Source organism: Accipiter gentilis, chromosome 5 (genome assembly GCF_929443795.1).
Source record: "Accipiter gentilis chromosome 5, bAccGen1.1, whole genome shotgun sequence".
NCBI classification, from domain to species: Eukaryota; Metazoa; Chordata; class Aves; order Accipitriformes; family Accipitridae; genus Astur; species Astur gentilis.
Window position 1 is genome coordinate 4,339,824 of NC_064884.1, and position 17,632 is coordinate 4,357,455.

A 17,632-nucleotide genomic window follows, 5' to 3' on the forward strand; every position below is an offset into this window, starting at 1 on the left:
CATGTTCTGGTTCCTCCTCAAGAAAGTTTATTTGTCTTATTTGTGGATGTGTTGTTGCTCTTTCAGGTCTGGCAATATCGATCATGGTTTTCAAGTGAAAATGTAAACTGAGGCTCCAAGTGAGGTTCTAGGACAAGTCCCTTGAACATGATGTTTTTATGCATTGCCGTGACCTTTTTAATGCAATAAAAGTGCTTTTGGGGAGTTGGGCAGGACCTTCCTGTGATTGCCAAGCTTAATGTCTCCTGGTTTTAAACTCATCTGAGCTTATTACTTTGGTGCTGAGGGCTCAGCTGCTATCAAACTAAGCTCTGATGGCTGTTACCCTGTGACTGGGTGATGTCAAAGTCCATCTTTCCCCCCCCCCCCCCCCCGCCTCTTTCAGCAATGCAACGATCAGCTCTGCTCAGTTTTGGGCCAGAATCACTCTAAAGAAACATGCTGTGCTACCAGATAAGCTGGCACCTGAACAGGTAGATCCCAGGTATCAATTTTTATATTTCAAAGTGCCAGCACTTAGGCAGCATCCCAGTAATAACCAGCTGTCTATAGCAAGATGCATTAGGCTTGTCACCATGAGCAGAACAGGCAATGGATATATTTAAATTTGGCAGGAAAAAAAAAAAGAAAGAAAAATAGCTCTGAGTTGCGTCCATATCAATATATAAAAACCTTGAAGCCTGTTTAGCCTTCATGTGAGCATTTCGGAGTATCACTGGTTCATGGTGGGTTTGAATGCTCTCCATCGTTATTTTGATGCTTTTATCTGCGGATCCATCTCTGTTCTGTGCCGCAAAACACAGAACGTTTTGGGGGCTAGTTTCCCAAAGTTTATGGCAGCTGTACAAGTGAACCTTTTACTTTTGCGGTAATTATGGTTTTGTATAAAACCACACTGAAGTGTGATTTTTGGGCTTTCTTACGTAGGAATTGCTTATATAAATGTTCGCTGAGGCCACGTTGTTCACAGCGCTCCAAACACTGTAGGCATTTTCCCTGCCTGCTGCAATGGTATGCACATCTCTTAAAGTCCAGCTCCTTTTTGTTTAAAGGTTAAATAGCTTGGCTGTAATAATTGATTTAGCAGCTTAACTTCAATTTCACAGCCTTACGCAGGTATTATAGGGCCACAGTCTGATTTACACAGCCGGGGGTGGGGGGGGGTGGGTGTATATTTATAATATTGTATATATTTTTCTAACTTGTGTTCACTCTGATAACGCTTAGTATTTATTTTCCAAGGTACTTAAGTTTGCTGTTTGGGTTTCAAACTTGAGCTCTTTTTCTTGGCAGTGAAAACCTGTTTTATGGGGCTGCCTTGATGGAGAAACGGACTCACAGGTTGGGTCATCAGGTCACAATCAATGGGGAAGTAACCGAGCGCATGTTTTGAATGCTTTCAGCTGTCTGTTGGGATTATAAAATGCTCAATCCTTTTCTTAATGTCAGGATTGATCTAAAAATATATGTAAAGCTTATTTGGCAAGCTGTCTGAATGTTGTTACAGTGAACGGCAAGTGGTAAAGTACTTAAAAATTGCAGTTTCTCGAGATACGTGATGGAAGGAAGCAGCTCTGAGTAACCCCGCTTTGGCTTATGTCCCATCTGCAGGTGTTTCACCAAAACCAATGGCACTTTCAGCAGCAACGCACTACCTGTCGTGCCCCTTGTAGCACCTTATCAGCAGGATGGTTTGGAAATGAAACCTCTGAATCACCACGTCATGGTGGCCATGTGCTTGGCCTCCACTGTCCCGGAGTGCAGCGCCCGGCTGGAGGAGGACGGCAAGGAGAAAGCAGAGCAGCCCTCAGCCCAGCATCCCTGCTGTCAAGAAGGCATGAACCGGCTTTCCGTGGATTACACGGACGGTAAGGTGTTCTGGAGAGGATGGTGCCCGGCTTTGAAGCTGCGAATATTCTGTAGGACAGCTGTAGGGCGCTTAATTTATTGCAGAGAAGCTAGTAATTAAGCCCACAAAAGACCTGCCTTTTTGAGAAAGATTAAGTGTTCCACCTTTCCCATCGTGGAAAAGAGGAGCAACGATGCTCAGGTGCCTGTGGCTGTTGTGCCCTTTGTGACTGATGCCTCTAAATGGAGCTCATTGAGCAGGCGCGCTCCAGATAACGAGGCTGTGACTGATTTATGCTGCCTCGCAGCTGCTTGCACCTACAGCATACCCGTGGTCTCCCGAAACCACTGAAATGCTACCTAATGGAGTTTTCCCTAATGAGCAGGCATCCGTGACGGCCTAGAGCCCTCCTGTAGGCATGAACAGGCGCAGAAATGTAGGTGGGAGTTGGGCTGACCTAATCGGTGTGACCTATTTGATATCAGTCCCATCGGCGTGCTCGGATAGAGCTAATGCTCTGAGCTGTTGCCTAACGTTTTGTGTCTGGTGTGGTGGGCGTGAGCCTGAGCTGAAAGAGCATCAGCCACTCTTACTAATCTGAATTTTTGGGGCTTGTGGGTCCATTGAGCTAAAAGAAGAGGTGATCTACTTAAAAACAAAAAAAACCACCACCAACCAACCAACCCACCCTGCTCTTGCTTTGCAGGTGACAACTGCGTGCACTCGGAAACGTCAAACCACATTTTGAGCTGGAGTCCCCTTATTCTGCAGCCTGTTTCAAAGAACTGTAAGGAAAAAACAGGATGGAGTTCATCCAGAGTCACCTTAAATGGTTCTGGGGACCTTCAGCAGCTCCAGCTGCAGGAAACCTGAGGAAGTGACTGTTGTCCCCACTTAACGCCAGTAACTGCACAGCAGAGTCGCTGAAAAGGAGTGATGGAGGGATGTTAATTATAACAGAGAGAGTCACTATTTATTTTTTTGTAGTAGTGTCATATGAATGTATCTTGTTTTTAAAAATGGTTGCCTTTTTATATTATTTATGCCTTGAAATTCCTTTTTTGCCCCGCCCCCCCCCTCCCCCCCTGCCCCGCAAAACTAGCCTGGTTACGTGTATAAAAAAGAATTGTAATAATATAAAGAACAACGATGGGAAATATGGAGTGTGTTTTCCATGGCATATTACCAGTGCAAGAAGCACTTCAGAGAAAGTCTGATACAGGGATTTAGTGAGAAGCGGGTCTGATGCTTATGACCGATGGCTGCCGCCTCTCCGGCAGCTCGGCATTGCGGTACTGGAACCCTCCTTCCTGTGAACACCTCCCATCCTCTTTTGGTTTCTGTGGGAAGGACCCGGTGGGTAAATACAAAAATAAATAAGAAAAACAAACCTTGGCTGAGTCTGTACAGCGCGGCTTGAGGCACAGAGCTCAGTTTGGCGACTGTTTGTGTCTTTAGGTGTCCGATGACCCTTATGTTTGCAGATGAAAATCCAGCCTGTCTCGCCTTCCCACTTGCAGAAGACAAAATCTAGTTCAACTGCACTTTTAACTCCTTGGTTTGAGGGAACACTAACGGCTTGAATAGGCTCTGAAATGAAACAAGTTGTGTTGAAGCAGCTCCCACCAGCCCTGTGCGTGGCTGTAAGAAACCTGCCTGCCCCTCGGAAACAGCATGATGTAGGTGTTGCAACATTAACTGCAGGGTTTGGGGGTGGGGTTTTTTTTTTCCCTTTCCAAATTTAATCAGAGTAAATAAAACAAACCAGTGCTTGTAAAGCACTACCTCCCCCAAAAAAATTCAAGAGCGCATAATCCCAGAAATGAGGCGCATAAATTACAGTTACAGCTGCCCTGAGGCAACACATGTGCAGCCGCCTTTTCGGGGAGTGAGTATTTTTCTAGCCAGCGCAGGCCGCGGGGCTGGGAAGGGAGGAAGCAACGCTGGCCTGGCTGGAACTGCTGCAAAACCCTCGGGGAGCAAAGGCACTACAGGTGCAGCAAGCCACTTTGTGAGCAGTGGGGTTTTAGGGAGTGATTTCTGTTTGAGGAAGAAGCTCTTGCAATCTGCTTTGGTAGCAGCATCTCTCTGTGGGCTGTTTTAAGTGTTGCGGTGGGTTGGGTTTTTTTTCCTTTTATTGTATTATTTATAAATATATTGATTTATTTGTTTGTTTGGGTTTTTTGTGGTTTTTTTTTTAGGGTTGTGTGTCCTCCCAGCCAGAGCTGCCTAATTCTGAAACTCCCTGCAAACCTACTGCTGCCACCCTGGACTTCACACTGTGAAACCCGTGGGCTTTGACTGCCACCTACCCCAGAGCTGCTGCAAAGCCCCGCTCCTCCCTCTTCATTTATCTCCTGCTCTCCTAAAGTCGGCCTTCTCTGTCTGCTCCTTGCAGCGTGGCTCTACCCTCGCTGGATTTATTTTCCTTCGCAAGACCTGCTGCATGGCTTTCCCTGGTTTCTGAAGGAGATTGGCAGGCGAGTGGTGGTGTTTTACCTCTGGCTGCTTGGTTTTCCGCAAATGCTGAGACTCAACCACATTTTTAAACAACCTCGCTTAAATCAGACCCTGCACATGCCCACCTTTATCATGGTTGTGTCGTATAAAGACACTATATTTTCCCAAGAAGCTGTAATATTCCTTTGAAAATGTTGTGTATTTTGAAACGATGCTGATTTTGCAGGGGGTTGGGGCAGGGTCGTTATTTTTGGGGGTGGTTTGATAGAGAGTGTGATGCCGCTTTAATGGCAGAAGAGGGGATTGATACTCCACAAGCACTGAAGTGAGGTTGGTTCTCATCACTCGATACTTCCCAACAGGTTATTAACCAAATACAGGAGAAAATGGCCAGCGATGCTCTTGTTTATCACACACACAAGAAGACGAGGGCCAAGGAAAGCTGGGGACAGCTTGACCCTTTCCTTGGCCCCCACCTCCCTCACCGCTTGCACCAACATGGGGAAAACCCATCACTAATCGCTATTTTTAACATCCTGCAGTTTGGCCTGAAAATGAGGAGTTTGGGGTGAAGATGACGATTCCTTCCCCACCCCACCACAGCTTTGTCCTTTCTTTGCACCGCATAAAATTCAGCATGGTCCCAAAACAGCAGCCATGACCACAGCCAACACAAGCCCTTGGGCTGAGAGCGGAGCTTCGGCCCTTGGGGTTTTTTCCCATCAGTGAGAAAATATTTATTTCAGCCTAATATTTTAGCTCCAGAAGTAACTGAAGTCTTGAAGCTGAGCTGGAGGGGCTTTTGCCAGGTGCCAGCAGGCTCATCCTCATGTTTGGGCTGTGCTGCTTTTTATAGCCATGGGTAAAACCTGGTGTGAGCTTTTTGGTGAAGCCTCCCACATTTCTTACTGCCTGGGCTATATCACAATTTCAGTGGTCCTCTGTACTTTTTTTGGCATTAGAAAAACCTTTTTAAATATTTTAAAGAAGCAAAACCCCTTTGCTACCAGCCCCAAATTTTTGTGCCAGGTCTGGATCGCGGATATTTTTCCAGCTGCTGAGTTTTGACTTCGGCAGCACCGGAGGAGCCGAGGCTTGGGAGACGTGTCCACCCTTCCTGGCTTTATTAATACGAAGGGACAAGCGGGATGCGGCATGGGTGAGCGCCACGGTCCCGGGATGTGAAACAAGGGGAGAAAATGGAAACGGACGTTATGGCGTCGCTGTTACGGTGATGGTGACGTTAACCGGTTGGTCGTCGGTGGTGTCCGGCGGTGCGGAGAGCGGCTCTGCAAGGGGTGGAACAGCCTCTGGTGATGCCGGGTGGGTGCTGGGCCACTGGGGTGGGTGGCTCAGCCTTTGTCTCACCCCGTGGGTGCTGTTACCTGCTGCTGCGCCAGGGGCAGACGGATCTTCTGGTGCCGGTGCTGCTCCATCCTCCCTGCTTGCGGCTGTTTCAGCATCCTCTGGCATGCCGATGGGCTCCTGGGCACCAGGACCGGCCCTGGGGGAGGGCAGGTAGGGGTCTCTCACCAGCGCTGGGGTGTGGGAGCACTGGGCCAAGGGCGTTGGGGCACTCACGTGCGGAAGAGCAGGTCGTGCAGCCCTGGGGACAGACAGATGGATGTGAGGTGTGGGCACCTGGGGTCTGGCCGTGGCCCCCACTGAGCCCCCCCTGACCCCAGCACTCACGTGGGAGGGCGTCCCGGTGGCGGGCGACACAGCGCACGGCTAGGAACGATGCCACGGTGGCCACCAGCATCCCTACTGTTGCTGCCCCCATCACTGCTGGGTAGGCCTCAAAGGGAGGCTCGGCTGGAAGAGAGCAGCTGCTGTCAGCCTGTCCCCCCTGCACCACCCCCCCAGGGGTAATTAGGGTAACGAGGCACCCATGTGTGAGCTGTGCAGAGGGAGGGAGTGTGGTGGGCAGCAGGCACCCCCAGCCAGGGCCTGGCAGAGCCTGGAAAGGCAGAGGGAGGTGGGAGCCTGTGCCTGTTCACTCTGGAACCTAGTGGTGGTGGTTCACACTCGGCTCCGCAGTTCCATCACGATGCAAATGTTGCCCTTCGCTCAAACCCTGCTCTGCCCATACGGAGCAGCACCCCCTGCCCACTTCACCTGGGGTCTGCACCTCGGAGGGGTGCCCGGCTGTCCGGTGGTTGACGGCCAGGACGCGGAAGGCGTAGACCACAGCTGGGTCCAGCCCCCCCAGGCGCCGGTCGCGGGAGTGGGGCTCGATGTCGCCAGCGGCGGTTTCCCAGGGGCCGGGCACGCGGCGGGGGGGTTTCTTAGCTTGGCGCCGCTGCACCACGAAGCCGGTGAGGTTGCCGGTGCCCTGCGTCCGCCACTCCAGCCGCACCTCGGTGCGTGCCCGCGTGTACCGCAGCTTGCTGATGGTGACGTTGGGGGGGGCCGGGTACCCTGCGGCGAGACGGGGCCCAGCAGGAGGGGGCTGACCCCCATGCACCCCAAAAGCCCACCCCAGGGCCCCCCCCACCCCTCCCAGGACTCACGGTCCACGCGGAGGCGGATGGGGAGGCTGGCGCTACCCACGGCATTGGCCGCGGCACAGCGGTAGATCCCACCGTCTCCTGGCCACTCGGCATCCCGGATGGTGAGGTTGACCCACGCTTCTCCCCGCTCTAACCAATACTTGGCCAACCCCGGCGTCACCTCCCGCTCCTTGGCGTCATACCAAGCTACGGCGGCGCCGAGATCGGCGCTGCCGCCGCGTTGCCGGCACGCCAACCGTGCCTCGCTGCCCTCCAGCACTGCCACCTCGCTCCTCTCTGCCTCGAGTTCGGGGACCTCTGCGCGGCAAGAAGCGGGGGGACGGAGCTGGCAGGGACGTGCGACGCCGCTGCGGCACAGGGAGGGCACGTGGGGATGGATCCGGCTTACCCAGCCGCAGGCGGCACTCGGCGCCGGCGGCCCATAGCGGGTGGGCGGCCGCGCAGACGAACTCCCGGCCCCCCAAGCTGCCGTTGGCACTCAGCACCAGGACGGCGGCGGAGGGCACAGGGTCTCCCAATGCCCGGCCCCCGCTGTCGTGCCAGCGCAGGGTGACCGGTGGCGTTCCCCCCTCCCACCGGCACCGCAGCATCACGTACTCGTCGCCCTTGGTGGCCGCTGCCGCGCAGGAGGGGCCGCCGGCTGGGACCCCTGCAGGATGGAGAGGTGTCAGGGCGGGGTACCGTGATGCTGTGCCGAAGCGTGTGTGTGTCCCCAAAAGGAGACACCCCCTGCTTTGCACCCCGGCTGTGCTGTGGGGACCCCCGTTCTGGAGGAAACGGAGGTTGTTGGAGGTCCCAGCCAAGGCAGCATTGCCTTGGGGTGCCCATCCCATGGCTTGGTCGTGCCATGGGGGTCACCGCGGCTTCCCTGTGCCAAGGCGGGGGGGGGGGAGCAGGTGTCAGGATTTTTTTGGGGAGGGTGGAGGGGGACCCGTCCGCACTCACAGAGGGTGGTCCCGCAGGCAGCCCCCTGCGGCAGCGTGGGGTGGGAGGCCAGGCAGGAGAAGGAGCTGCCATTCCTGGTGGCCGCCCCTGGCTGGATGCTGGTGGCCATGGAAAAACTGTTCCCCATCACCCCCTCTTCCTCCTCCTCCTCCTCCTCCTCCTGGGGGCCCACCCAGCGCAGCCGTGCTGGGGGGAAGCCCCCCAGCCACCGGCACCGCAGGGCCACGTCCCGCAGGTCGCCGGTGGCTAGGACAGAGCAGCTGGGGCTCCCGGCTGGTGGATCTGCAGGAGACCATCAGCGCTTGGGTAGGGTGGGAGGGGGTCCCCTCTCTCCGTGCCCAAATTGCCCCTCGCACCCGTGTCCTCACCAGGGAGCCACGTTGGTCCACCTTGCCCTGGGGGGGGGATGCACCAGGCCACCCCCCCCTGCCCTGGGGGTTACTTACAGTAGACAGTGAGGATGATGGTGGCCTGGGTGCGGGTATGGAGGTGGGTGTTTTCGGCCAGGCAGGTGTAGGTGCCCGCCTGGGCGCGGGCGATGGCGGCGATGACATAGGTCTGGCCGGTGTGAACCTGGGAACCGTTGTGGAGCCAGACGTAGCGGCTGGGGGGGTTGGAGGGAGCCAGGCAGCTCAGCACCACGTCCTCCCGCTCGCCCGCTGAGAAGCCCCCCTGCTCGGGGGAGAAGGGCTCCACGCTGATGGCCGGTTCATCGGGACCGTCTGTGGTGACACGGAGACCCTTAGCCAGCAGGACGTCCCTACGGAGGGGACGCAGCCCTCCCCGAAGCGTCTTCCCGCTGGTGGGAAACCAGGCTGTGAAGCCTCCTTAGAAAGGGTGCGCGATGGTGGTTGTGAACATGCCATGGTGGCCGCGGAGGCACCGTGGTGGCATGGTGCTTGGTGGCCATGGATGTGCCACAGTAGCAAGGTGCATGGTGGCCATGGACACACCATAGTGGCACGGTGCTTGGTGGCCGCGGATGTGCCATGGTGCACGGTGGCCATAGAAACACTTTGGCGCGTGGCAGGCACATGGTGGCCACAGACGTGGCACGGTGGCCGTGGAGGCATCACACCTGTTGGCCATGGCTGTACCATGATGGCCACAGAGGCCTCACGGTGGCCATGGACGTACCATGGTAGCGATGGACATACCATGGTGGCAGGGTGCTTGGTGGCCACGGCAGCATCTCCAGCCCTGAGGATGCTCCCACAGCCGGTGCCCAAGGCCCCCCGCCTTGGGGCAGTCCCCCTCCCCGCCTCGGCAAGGTGGGTCCAAGCCCCGGAGCACTCACAGACGATGTCCAGGTAGGTGGGCTCGCTGGTATGGTTGTTGACCTCGTTGTGCACGGTGCAGGCGTACCAGCCAGCGTGGCTGCGGTTGGCGGGCGTCAGGCGCAGCTCTGCCCCGGAGCCCCCCAGCCCTGCGGGGGACACTGAGGGACCCCCCCGGGGCTCCCGGTGCTGCCAGGAGAAGCTCAGCGGCTCCGTTCCCTCCCGTACGGCGCACGTCAGGGCCACCGCCGCCCCCTCCGGCGCCACCGCCGCCGTCGGCCGCACGAAGGGCTTGGAAACGGGCACTGGGGGCACCCGGCTGTCAGCGGCCCCCGAAGCTGCCGGCCCCTTCCCCCCGTCCTGCTGGGACCCTCCCCAGATCCCTCCTGTCCCACGTGGGGGTGACCTTGCCAGCCCAGATGATTTATTGGCTGGCGAGGTGCTACAGCGGCTAACCAGGATGGCTAGTGAGAACATCAACAGGCTAGTGCGGGGAGTGTCCTGGCTGTGGGCATGGGGACTAGCTGGAGCAGCCAGGTACGGGCTAATGAGACCAGTTATGGGCTGATGGGTTGGCCAGGGCAAGGAGATGGGGATGGCCAGTGGGCTGCTATATTGACTAGTGGGGTGCTTTGCTGGCTAGTGGGGTGCCACATGGGGCTAGCGGGGCTCTATGTTCGCTAGTGGCATGCTTTATTGACTGGTGGGGCCCTTCGTTGGCCAGTAGCGTGCCATGTCGGCCAGTGGAAGACTGGCTAGCGGGCGAGGGGACGCTTCACGGCAAGGCCGGCCGGCCAGCGGCTTACCCAGGACACGCAGGAGGATGGCGGCGTAGCCGATGCGGAGCCGTCCCCGCTCCGGGAAGAGCCCCTGGCAGAGGAAGCGGCCCTGGGCGGCTGTCCGCAGCTCCCGCAGCTCCAGCGTCCCGTTGCGCAGGGTCACCCGGCCCAGCGTTCCTGCGCCGGGGGCCACCACCACCTCCCCGCCCGAGCCCACCGCCACGGCCCTTGGCGGTCCTGAGCCCGTGAAACTCCAGAAGACCACCGCAGGTGCCGCCGATGCCGCCGCCGGCCCGCAGCTCAGCTCCACGGCCCGGCCCCGTACCCCCGTCACTGTCTGCTCCTGGTAAGCCACCTCCCCAGCTGCCAGCGGTTGACCTGGCCAAGAGGTGCGGGGAATTGGTCAGGTCTCTGCTTACCCCCCCTTCCCGGGAAAATTTGGGGGGGAGGAGGAGGATGGATGAGGTCTCTGCTCACCCCCCACCAGCGCCGGCAGCAGGCAGAGGATCCAGGGCCCCCTCCAACGCAGCGGCGATGCCCGGCCGCGCTCCATGGTGCCATGTCCCACACCGAGCCCAGCGGCAGGATGCCGAAGCAGGGCTGCGCTCTCCAGCCCGACCTCCTCTCGGGTTACCCCTGGGTAATTAGGCCCGGCCCTGATTAACCATTAATTATTTATAAACCTGCCTGCACATGGGCAGGGAGGAGAACCCGACGCCGCTGCCTGCCTCAGCCCCTGCAATCTCAGGGCTGAGGCTGGGCATGCTCGTTGCAAGAGTGGCAGCATCACCTCCTCTCCCCCACGCCCCCCCCCCCAAGCACAGGAAATTTATTCCTGTTAACCCCCCCCCCTTTTTTTTTGGCTAAAAAGAGAGGAAAATATGCTGCCAACAGCCCCCCCTGCCAACCAAAACCACGGGGTTTTGGAGCTGGGGGAAGCTGGGCACTCGGCAGCGAGCGGGGTTTGATATTTCATCTCCCGCTCTCCGCGGCGCACCAGTCCATCAAACATTCATGGTGGTGCGGCAATGCTGTAATGCAATGCCAGGGAGGGGGTGGGGGGGGGGGGCTGGTGCACCCCAGTGGGAGGATTTTGGGGTGCTGATGGTAAGGGGGGACACAGGAGTCCACTGCATCCCATCCCCAAAGCCAGTATCCACCAAGGAAGGGCCTTGGCTGGAGCAAATCAAGCTTGGGAGGGTGGCAGGACGCAGCCTGGCAGCTGGAATTCCCCTCCAAATGGGGCATTTGCACAAAATTATCCCCAAATCTTTGTTGCTTTTATTTTCTGTGGGCCAGCGCCTTTCCCAGGGAGGACATTCACACCACAGCCCCAGAGCCAGGGTACCCCCGCCGGGATGCGGGACCTTCATCAGGGGAAGGAAGCAGCTTGGGGCACTGGTAAAAAAAAATAACCAAAACAATATAAAGACTCCCACATACAAAGGTTTTCTGGCCCAGGGGTGCAGAATGAGGCCCAGGGGCTGTGGGGGAAGGCTTTAAAGCCTGCCTTGTTCCAGCCAGCGTTGGGGTGGTGGTGGGGAGGAATCTGGCAACACCTGTAGAGATGGGGTTTGGAAAGAAATTTGGAAAGGTGAAGCGAGGGGAGTGGGGCGGTGCTGGCAGATCCAGCAAATGACACCATTGTCAGCACTTTGACCTAATAAAAACTGTTCTGCGCGTAAAAGCAATAAATTCCAAGTGATTTTGGCAGAGGAAGAGCAACACCGCCCTCAGAATTATAAATAATTCCATTTTGTGAGAGATCAGCTTGGCAACAGCAAAGGGACAAACTCTTTGGGGACAAACACACCCCGGGACTGGCGACAGTCACCGACAGGGGTCCAACCCCCCTCCCACCACCATTGCCATGACCCCAAATGCTGCCATCCTGGGTCCCGGCGGGATTTGGGAGAGCAGCAGCGGATTCATGCTGCCACCTAGTGAGACTGGGTTCTTATTTTTTATAACTCACTCCTTTCTCCTGACTTTTTTGTTTTTATTAGTTTTTCTGAGAAACACTGCATGCTGCCTGGAGATGAGCAGCGGATTTTTTTGGCCAGTTACTGGATTTTTTACCTGTTTTCTGACCCCTCTGTGTTCCCTAGACCTGTTTTTGAGGAGTGTTACCCTTCATTAAGCCCCTCGGGGCAGTCCTCAAGCCCCACAAAGTCATGGCTGTGAAAACCTTGGAGAGACAACCAGGAACAAAACCAGGGACAACAACTGCTCGGTCTGAGGGTTCCCCCCCAGCCTTCTCCTAAAACATCACAACAAAACCAAACAGCTTTAGGAAGCTGTAAGAGAACTGGGAGCTTTTCCCCTGTAACTTTTCCTTCCGTTTTGAACCAAAACTCAGATCTGGGGGAGCAAATCCCCACTCCTCACTCAGTTTTCAAGCTTCTCAAGCTCATCCATGTCATCCGGGTCCAGCTGCTTGATCTTGGTCTCTGTAGGAAGGAAAAAAAACCCAATAGTCAGTGCTTGGTGCAACCGGGGTGAAAAGAGAGCCCAGTCACCCCACGAGCTGGTGTTCGCACTGCTTGCACACACACGCACAGGCTGCAAAGCTCCCCGAAATGCTCGGCCTGGTATTTATCCTTGGTCCATGGCCTTCAAGCACAGCGTAAAGCAGCAGCAGCGAGGCAGGTTAGGTTTTTCGAACGTGCTCCCACTTTCTGTTCCCACCTCCAAAGCGACGTGGGAGGGGGAAGGTCCATTATCCTCCTCAGGCAGCCCCAGCCCTCAAATTGCAACATCATGGCGTTAAAAAGGAAAAGTCAGGTCGCTGGGAGTTCATCCGCTCAGATTTTCAGCCCTTGGAAATCCCACACTGGGCTCCTTTAGCTAATTCTGGCCGTGGTCTGGACTCATCCACCTCCTGCTCATCACAGTTGCCCAAGGCTTCTGCTGCTCAGGGGGGGGGGGGGGGGGGGGGGGGAAATCTTTGCCAGACTATCTGGCTCATGTCTTCTCTGCCAGGTGTCTGCTGTGGGCTCATTTGGTGTTTAAATTTAAAAGGGCAAGCTGCCAAGACAGTTGAGCAGCTCCGAGGACGAAGCTGAGGAAGGGAGGTGTTTTTCTGCAAGCCGAAAGGTTTTGATAACTTTCTTTTCCCTAAAAATCATGGGGAAAACAGGCACCGAGATTTTAAAAGCCACAGCTGCAGCCATGGCATCTTGCAAATCCCGTGAAAAACCTTCGATGTTTACGAGTGACGATCGATTTGCGCTCAGGGAAGACCTGCGCCATTTTAGCTGCTGGCTTCTCTCCTGCAGCCAGGGCTGAGCTAAACCAGGGCACCAGCTCCCCCGGGACAGGGATTTGCAGGGTAAAGGCAGATAAAATGCCTGAACGAAGGGAAAAAAGAAGAGGTGCTGAGGCATCCTGAGTGCTTATAGCATCCCTTGCAGGTCACGCACAATCTCCTAGGCTGTTTCTCTGAAAATTTGGCTGCTGGGATTAAAAAAAAAAACACACAAAAAACCAACCCTAAAAAGGTGAGGGGGCTGAAAGGAAAGCTTGCAGCTGTCACCTGCACTGAGTGGGATGAGCCCCGGGAAGAAGAGCAGCCCAACAAGGTCCATTTGCAGAAGGAAAATGATCCAAAGGGGAATCACCTGTCCCAAACCCACCCCCCTGGAGAGGAGGAGACGCGTGGATACTCACGGAAATGCTTCTCTATCATCTGCACGAGCCGCACATTCTGGCTTTCCACCATGCTGAAGGCGACTCCCCTCTTGCCGAAGCGTCCCGTTCGCCCGATGCGGTGGAGGTAGGTCTCGAAATCCGGCTCGCTCCTCTGATTGGTGGGGAGGCTGAAGTTCACCACGATGGTGACCTGCTGGACGTCGATCCCTGAAAAAGGGAAGAAACGGGCTGCAGAAAGAGATCACCTCACCCTGCAGGTCGGGGAGGATCCGCTGCTCGAGCCCACGCTGCCACCAACAGCAGCAGAGACCCCTGAAGCGCATTTCACGCCATCAGAGAGGCGAGGGGGCTTTAGGTTTTCCGGGGCTACCTCTGGCGCAGACGTTGGTGGCGATGAGGACCTTCTCCTTCCCGTCGCGGAAGCGCTGGATGACATCGGCCCGTTGGGCTACTGTCAGCTCCGCCGTCAGGATGGCCACCTGATGCCCATCCTGGCTCATCTCCACTGACAGCCAGTCCGCGCTCCTCCGAGTCTGGACGCATGGGGAGAGGCAGGCAGAGGTTTCGCAGCAGCTCCTGCTGTCGCTCCGCTCGCTCCCGGCCAACCCTTCACCGATATTTTCCCCCTCAACTTTCCAGGTCCCCTGCTCCTTTCAAAGGAGCTCCCAACACTTTTTAACACCTCGGAAAAAGGCAAAAATGATGCAGAGGAGCAAGAAGCTTCTATCAGGACACCCAGCGCAAAGGCCAAGGAAACATGGCGTGTTTTCCGTGCGCCGGTGACCATGGGAGCCCGGCAAAGGCGGTCCCAACTGGTAGGAGAGACGCTTTTAAAGGCTGCCTCTGCCACAGGGCTGTCCTTTGAATGCTGGCAACGTGTTCCCCACCCCTCCCTGGGGCCCACTCCTTGATTTTGAGGGTCTTGGGAGGAGCCCCCCACGTCCATAAGGTAAAAGTGAATTGTTTCTCTTATCGCTGACTGCAAATGTGTCCGTCTCCCCAGGCAGGCTGAGGTGCTTTACCTGGCAGAAGATCATAGCCTGGCCGATGGTGATGCTGCCGTAGATGTTGCAGAGCGCTCTGTACTTCTCCTCCCAGCTCCTGCACACGAAGAAGTACTGGCTGATGTTGCTCAGGGTGAGCTCTTCTTCACGCAGCTTTATCATGATGGGGTTGGAAACGATTTGCGTGGCAAACGCCCGCACAGTTTCCTTGAAGGTGGCCGAGAACAGCAGCATCTGGCAGCCCTTGGGTAAAGCCCTGGCACAGAGAAAAAGGACTCATCAGGTCAGGAGAGCGGCCTTGTGCCCAGATGTATGCAACAGAATTTAAAAAAAAAAAAAAGAAGCTAATTTTGTTGTGTCATCTTCAACAGAAAGGGAACCCAATCCAAGGGCTGTAACAAATCAACGGAAAGGTAAGCGAGACAGGAGTTGTCCTGTGTGTCTTTCTTTTTTTTATCGAAAGACAGATCCTGGGACTAAGCAGGTCAGAGCCTGCTGAATTGCAAAAGCTGATTCTCACAGCAGCAAGCCCCTTTGACATCACAGGGACGCCCTACTTCACTGGTGATTCAGCTCATTTGGTGACCAATTCCCTTGCAGCCAGGCAAAGGGGAAAAACCAGGGAAGCAGGATGCCAGCCGTCAGGAACACTCACCTCTGAATGCGAATGCTTTGACAGGAGAGGCCCTGAGTGTCGATCATGATGTCGGCCTCATCCAGCACGAACATGTTGATCTTCTTCAAGTCCACAACTCTCCGTTTGAAACACCAGTCCAGCATTGTCCCCGGGGTCCCGATGACGATCTGCTCCTGCAGCGTGGTGCCCTGCAGAACTGCCAGAGGGGGAATTGCATCCAAGCGCCTCCAAACATGACGTGTTTTTGCTGCTCGAGCGCATTTTTCCCTCGGTTATCTCAGATTCTGGCCTTTTGAGGGGGTCATGGCAAAGTGGAGTTTGAGGTGAAAACTGCAGGCAGGGCCAACGCTTCCCTACAGCCTGGTGGGGGTGGAAACCAGCCCCACGTGGGAAGGAGGGAGCCTGGAAGCAGCCAGCGATCATGAAGAAGACTCCTTAGCAGGAGAGGGGAATACAGATGCTATTTTATCGGCCTTCACGGAGGTCTACACAGCCCCTGGTAGCTCAAGGCTCTAAAAGGGGGGATCCCTATACTCACTTAACGCTCCTGTTACAGTGCCAGTAGCTCTGCTCGGCAGGACCGGACTCACCTCGGTTTCCTCGGACAGCGTACATAACCGTGATGTCGGCGCAAAACCGCCCAATCTTCTCGATCACGTGCCCGATCTGCAGGGCCAGCTCATAGGTGGGAGCCAAGCAGAGGCACTTGAAAGGAAATAAGAAAGCTGTCAGACAAGAAACGCCTTGACTAAAAGCCGAGGGCGCTCCCAGGGGTGGGATACACTGGGCAGACAAGGTATTTCGAAGGGGCAGAAGGAAGAGCCCACACCACTAAACTCCCTCAAAAGTGCAGGGGGATGGGGTAGTTGGTCACGTTTGGAGGTAAGGGAGCTGGGACTGCGACACAGCTTGAGGGAGGTAGGCAGAAAGAAGTCGCTGTAGCTGTTTTTGAGGGGGAAATTTCTCTCTTGAAGCATGGTGCGGTTTGTTTCTGCGCCCGGCTTTAAAGTGATGGCTTAAATCACCTCGTGCGCCTGAGATGAGCAACTTCAAACTGCAGTAACCAGCTTGCAAAGCTGATTTTGCACACAGAGAGGTGACTGGGGCTCGTGGGGGCGTTTAAGGCACCAGAAAACCAGTAGCCTCTGCAGTTGCTTTTCACACTTTAAATTCCAGGATAGCTAAAGCCTGGCTTAATCTGCCACTAGGAAGCAGAAGTACCTCCCTTTAGCGGAAAACATGCTTTCTGTCCTACGTGCTGCTGCGACGGCACCTGGGGGTTTCTCATCCCCCTCCAGCGGATAAAAATTATTCAGAGACAAGTAAAAAACCCCAGAGCTCTGCCCCGAGGCAGCATCTCGAGGGCTTGGGAAAACCCCTCCTGCATCAGCTTTCCCTTTCCTGCATTACCTGCGGGTATTTCTCAGCGGCATTAACTCTGCTCAACATCGCCAAGACAAAAGCTGCTGTTTTCCCTGTCCCTGACTGGCTCTGGGCAATCAGATTTTGGGGCCTGCAAGGCAAAGGCTGCTTAGCGGCATGCAAGGGTCCCCGGATTGGCGTCCTGGCGCCAGGGATGCCTCGAGGGAGCTGGGGCTCACCCGCCTGGCATTAACTACTCACGGATACGCCAGCATGATGGGCAGAGCTGTCTCCTGGATTTTGGACGGTCTATTGAAGCCCATCATGTAAATCCCCTGCAAGAGCTCCTTCTTCCTGTTAAAATAAAAAAAGCAGCATCAAAAAGGGCCCTTTTAACAAACGACGGCAGCTCTTCTGCTCTGCCGGCCCGCCGGTGACTCACAGGGGCAGCTCTTCAAAGGTTTTGACGGAGAAGAGCGGGGAGCTGGGGTCCTGCTGCAGGATCTCCACTCGGTGGCTAGACTCCACCAGGGACGTGTGGATCAGCTTGTTCAGCAGGGAGGTTTCCGCCGAGTTCACTGGAAGAGGCAGAAACTCCTTAAAAAAGATGCCTTCTTACAAAAAGTCTCTCCCCCTTCCCGCCGATACAGGGGCCTCCGGCCACCCCCTCTCGTAAGGACCCTCGACGCCGCCCAGAGCTGTAGGTAACGAGCGAGCAGAGAGCGCGGCCCGCCGCGGATCCCCCCGCAACTGGCCCGCTCCCTGCCTCAGTTTCCCCCGCCTGCTTCACGCCAAGGCCCCGAGGACCCACCTCTGTCCTCCTCCTCCTCCTCCTCCTCCTCCTCATCGCCGCCGCCTGCTGAGGAAGGACAAACAAGGCCGGGGGTACGTGAGGCGGTCTGAGGCCCAGGCCCGGGCCAGGGCCTTTCCCTCAGGCGAGGGCCGAGGCCTTCCCTTACCCCGGCGGCGCGGCGGGAGGTACAGCCCGGGGAGCTGCGGAAGGAGAGGCGGCCGTTACGGCGGGAAGGGGACGGGAGGAGGCCCTGGGGAGCGGGGGAAGGCCCGGCCCGGTCCCCACCCGCTCCCGCCAGCCGCCGCTGTCCCCCGCCTCCGCCATGACACCCGCCTCGGCTACGGGCAGGAAGGACGCTCGGG

At 56.2% G+C, this 17,632-nt stretch overlaps 3 protein-coding genes across 12 annotated transcripts in view; 1 reads left to right on the plus strand and 2 right to left on the minus strand.

Annotated features, from left to right (window-relative positions):
• CDON (cell adhesion associated, oncogene regulated) overlaps window positions 1–3,965 on the plus strand; it is a 55,734-nt gene extending 51,769 nt beyond the window's left edge. For 8 of the 9 annotated variants that reach the window (XM_049800382.1, XM_049800381.1, XM_049800377.1 and 5 more), the window contains 2 exons: window positions 1,612–1,868; window positions 2,556–3,572. In XM_049800382.1, the coding sequence (XP_049656339.1) occupies window positions 1,612–1,868; window positions 2,556–2,722 (424 nt within the window). In that variant the 3' untranslated portion in view covers window positions 2,723–3,572. Of the gene's footprint in view, window positions 1–1,611; window positions 1,869–2,555 lie in introns of all 9 variants that reach the window. The other variant, XM_049800385.1, reaches the window with a different exon arrangement.
• Window positions 3,966–4,263: 298 nt separating this feature from the next.
• VSIG10L2 (V-set and immunoglobulin domain containing 10 like 2) lies at window positions 4,264–10,633 on the minus strand. The gene is given in 12 exon segments (XM_049800440.1): window positions 4,264–5,598; window positions 5,695–5,813; window positions 5,891–5,915; window positions 6,002–6,124; window positions 6,428–6,730; window positions 6,823–7,198; window positions 7,200–7,471; window positions 7,768–8,049; window positions 8,214–8,489; window positions 9,065–9,349; window positions 9,851–10,201; window positions 10,301–10,633. Coding segments are annotated over 12 exon segments (2,565 nt in total). The 5' UTR covers window positions 10,377–10,633; the 3' UTR covers window positions 4,264–5,521.
• A 449-nt stretch (window positions 10,634–11,082) lies between these two features.
• Window positions 11,083–17,620, minus strand: DDX25 (DEAD-box helicase 25). Of its 2 annotated transcripts, XM_049800441.1 has the most exons (10): window positions 17,289–17,620; window positions 16,920–17,055; window positions 16,739–16,831; window positions 16,526–16,628; window positions 15,706–15,820; window positions 15,134–15,311; window positions 14,497–14,734; window positions 13,845–14,007; window positions 13,493–13,681; window positions 11,084–12,273 (listed from the first exon to the last, which is right to left on the minus strand). In XM_049800441.1, exons 3-10 carry the CDS (start codon window positions 16,801–16,803, stop codon window positions 12,212–12,214), a joined length of 1,113 nt encoding a protein of 370 aa, XP_049656398.1. In that variant the 5' UTR covers window positions 16,804–16,831; window positions 16,920–17,055; window positions 17,289–17,620; the 3' UTR covers window positions 11,084–12,211. The 2 variants fall into 2 exon arrangements, 1 of the variants encoding a protein (XP_049656398.1); XR_007506042.1 differs by lacking the exon at window positions 17,289–17,620 and adding an exon at window positions 12,512–12,733 and having other exon boundaries at window positions 11,083–12,273; window positions 15,706–16,831; window positions 16,920–16,934.
• Window positions 17,621–17,632: the final 12 nt, after the last annotated feature.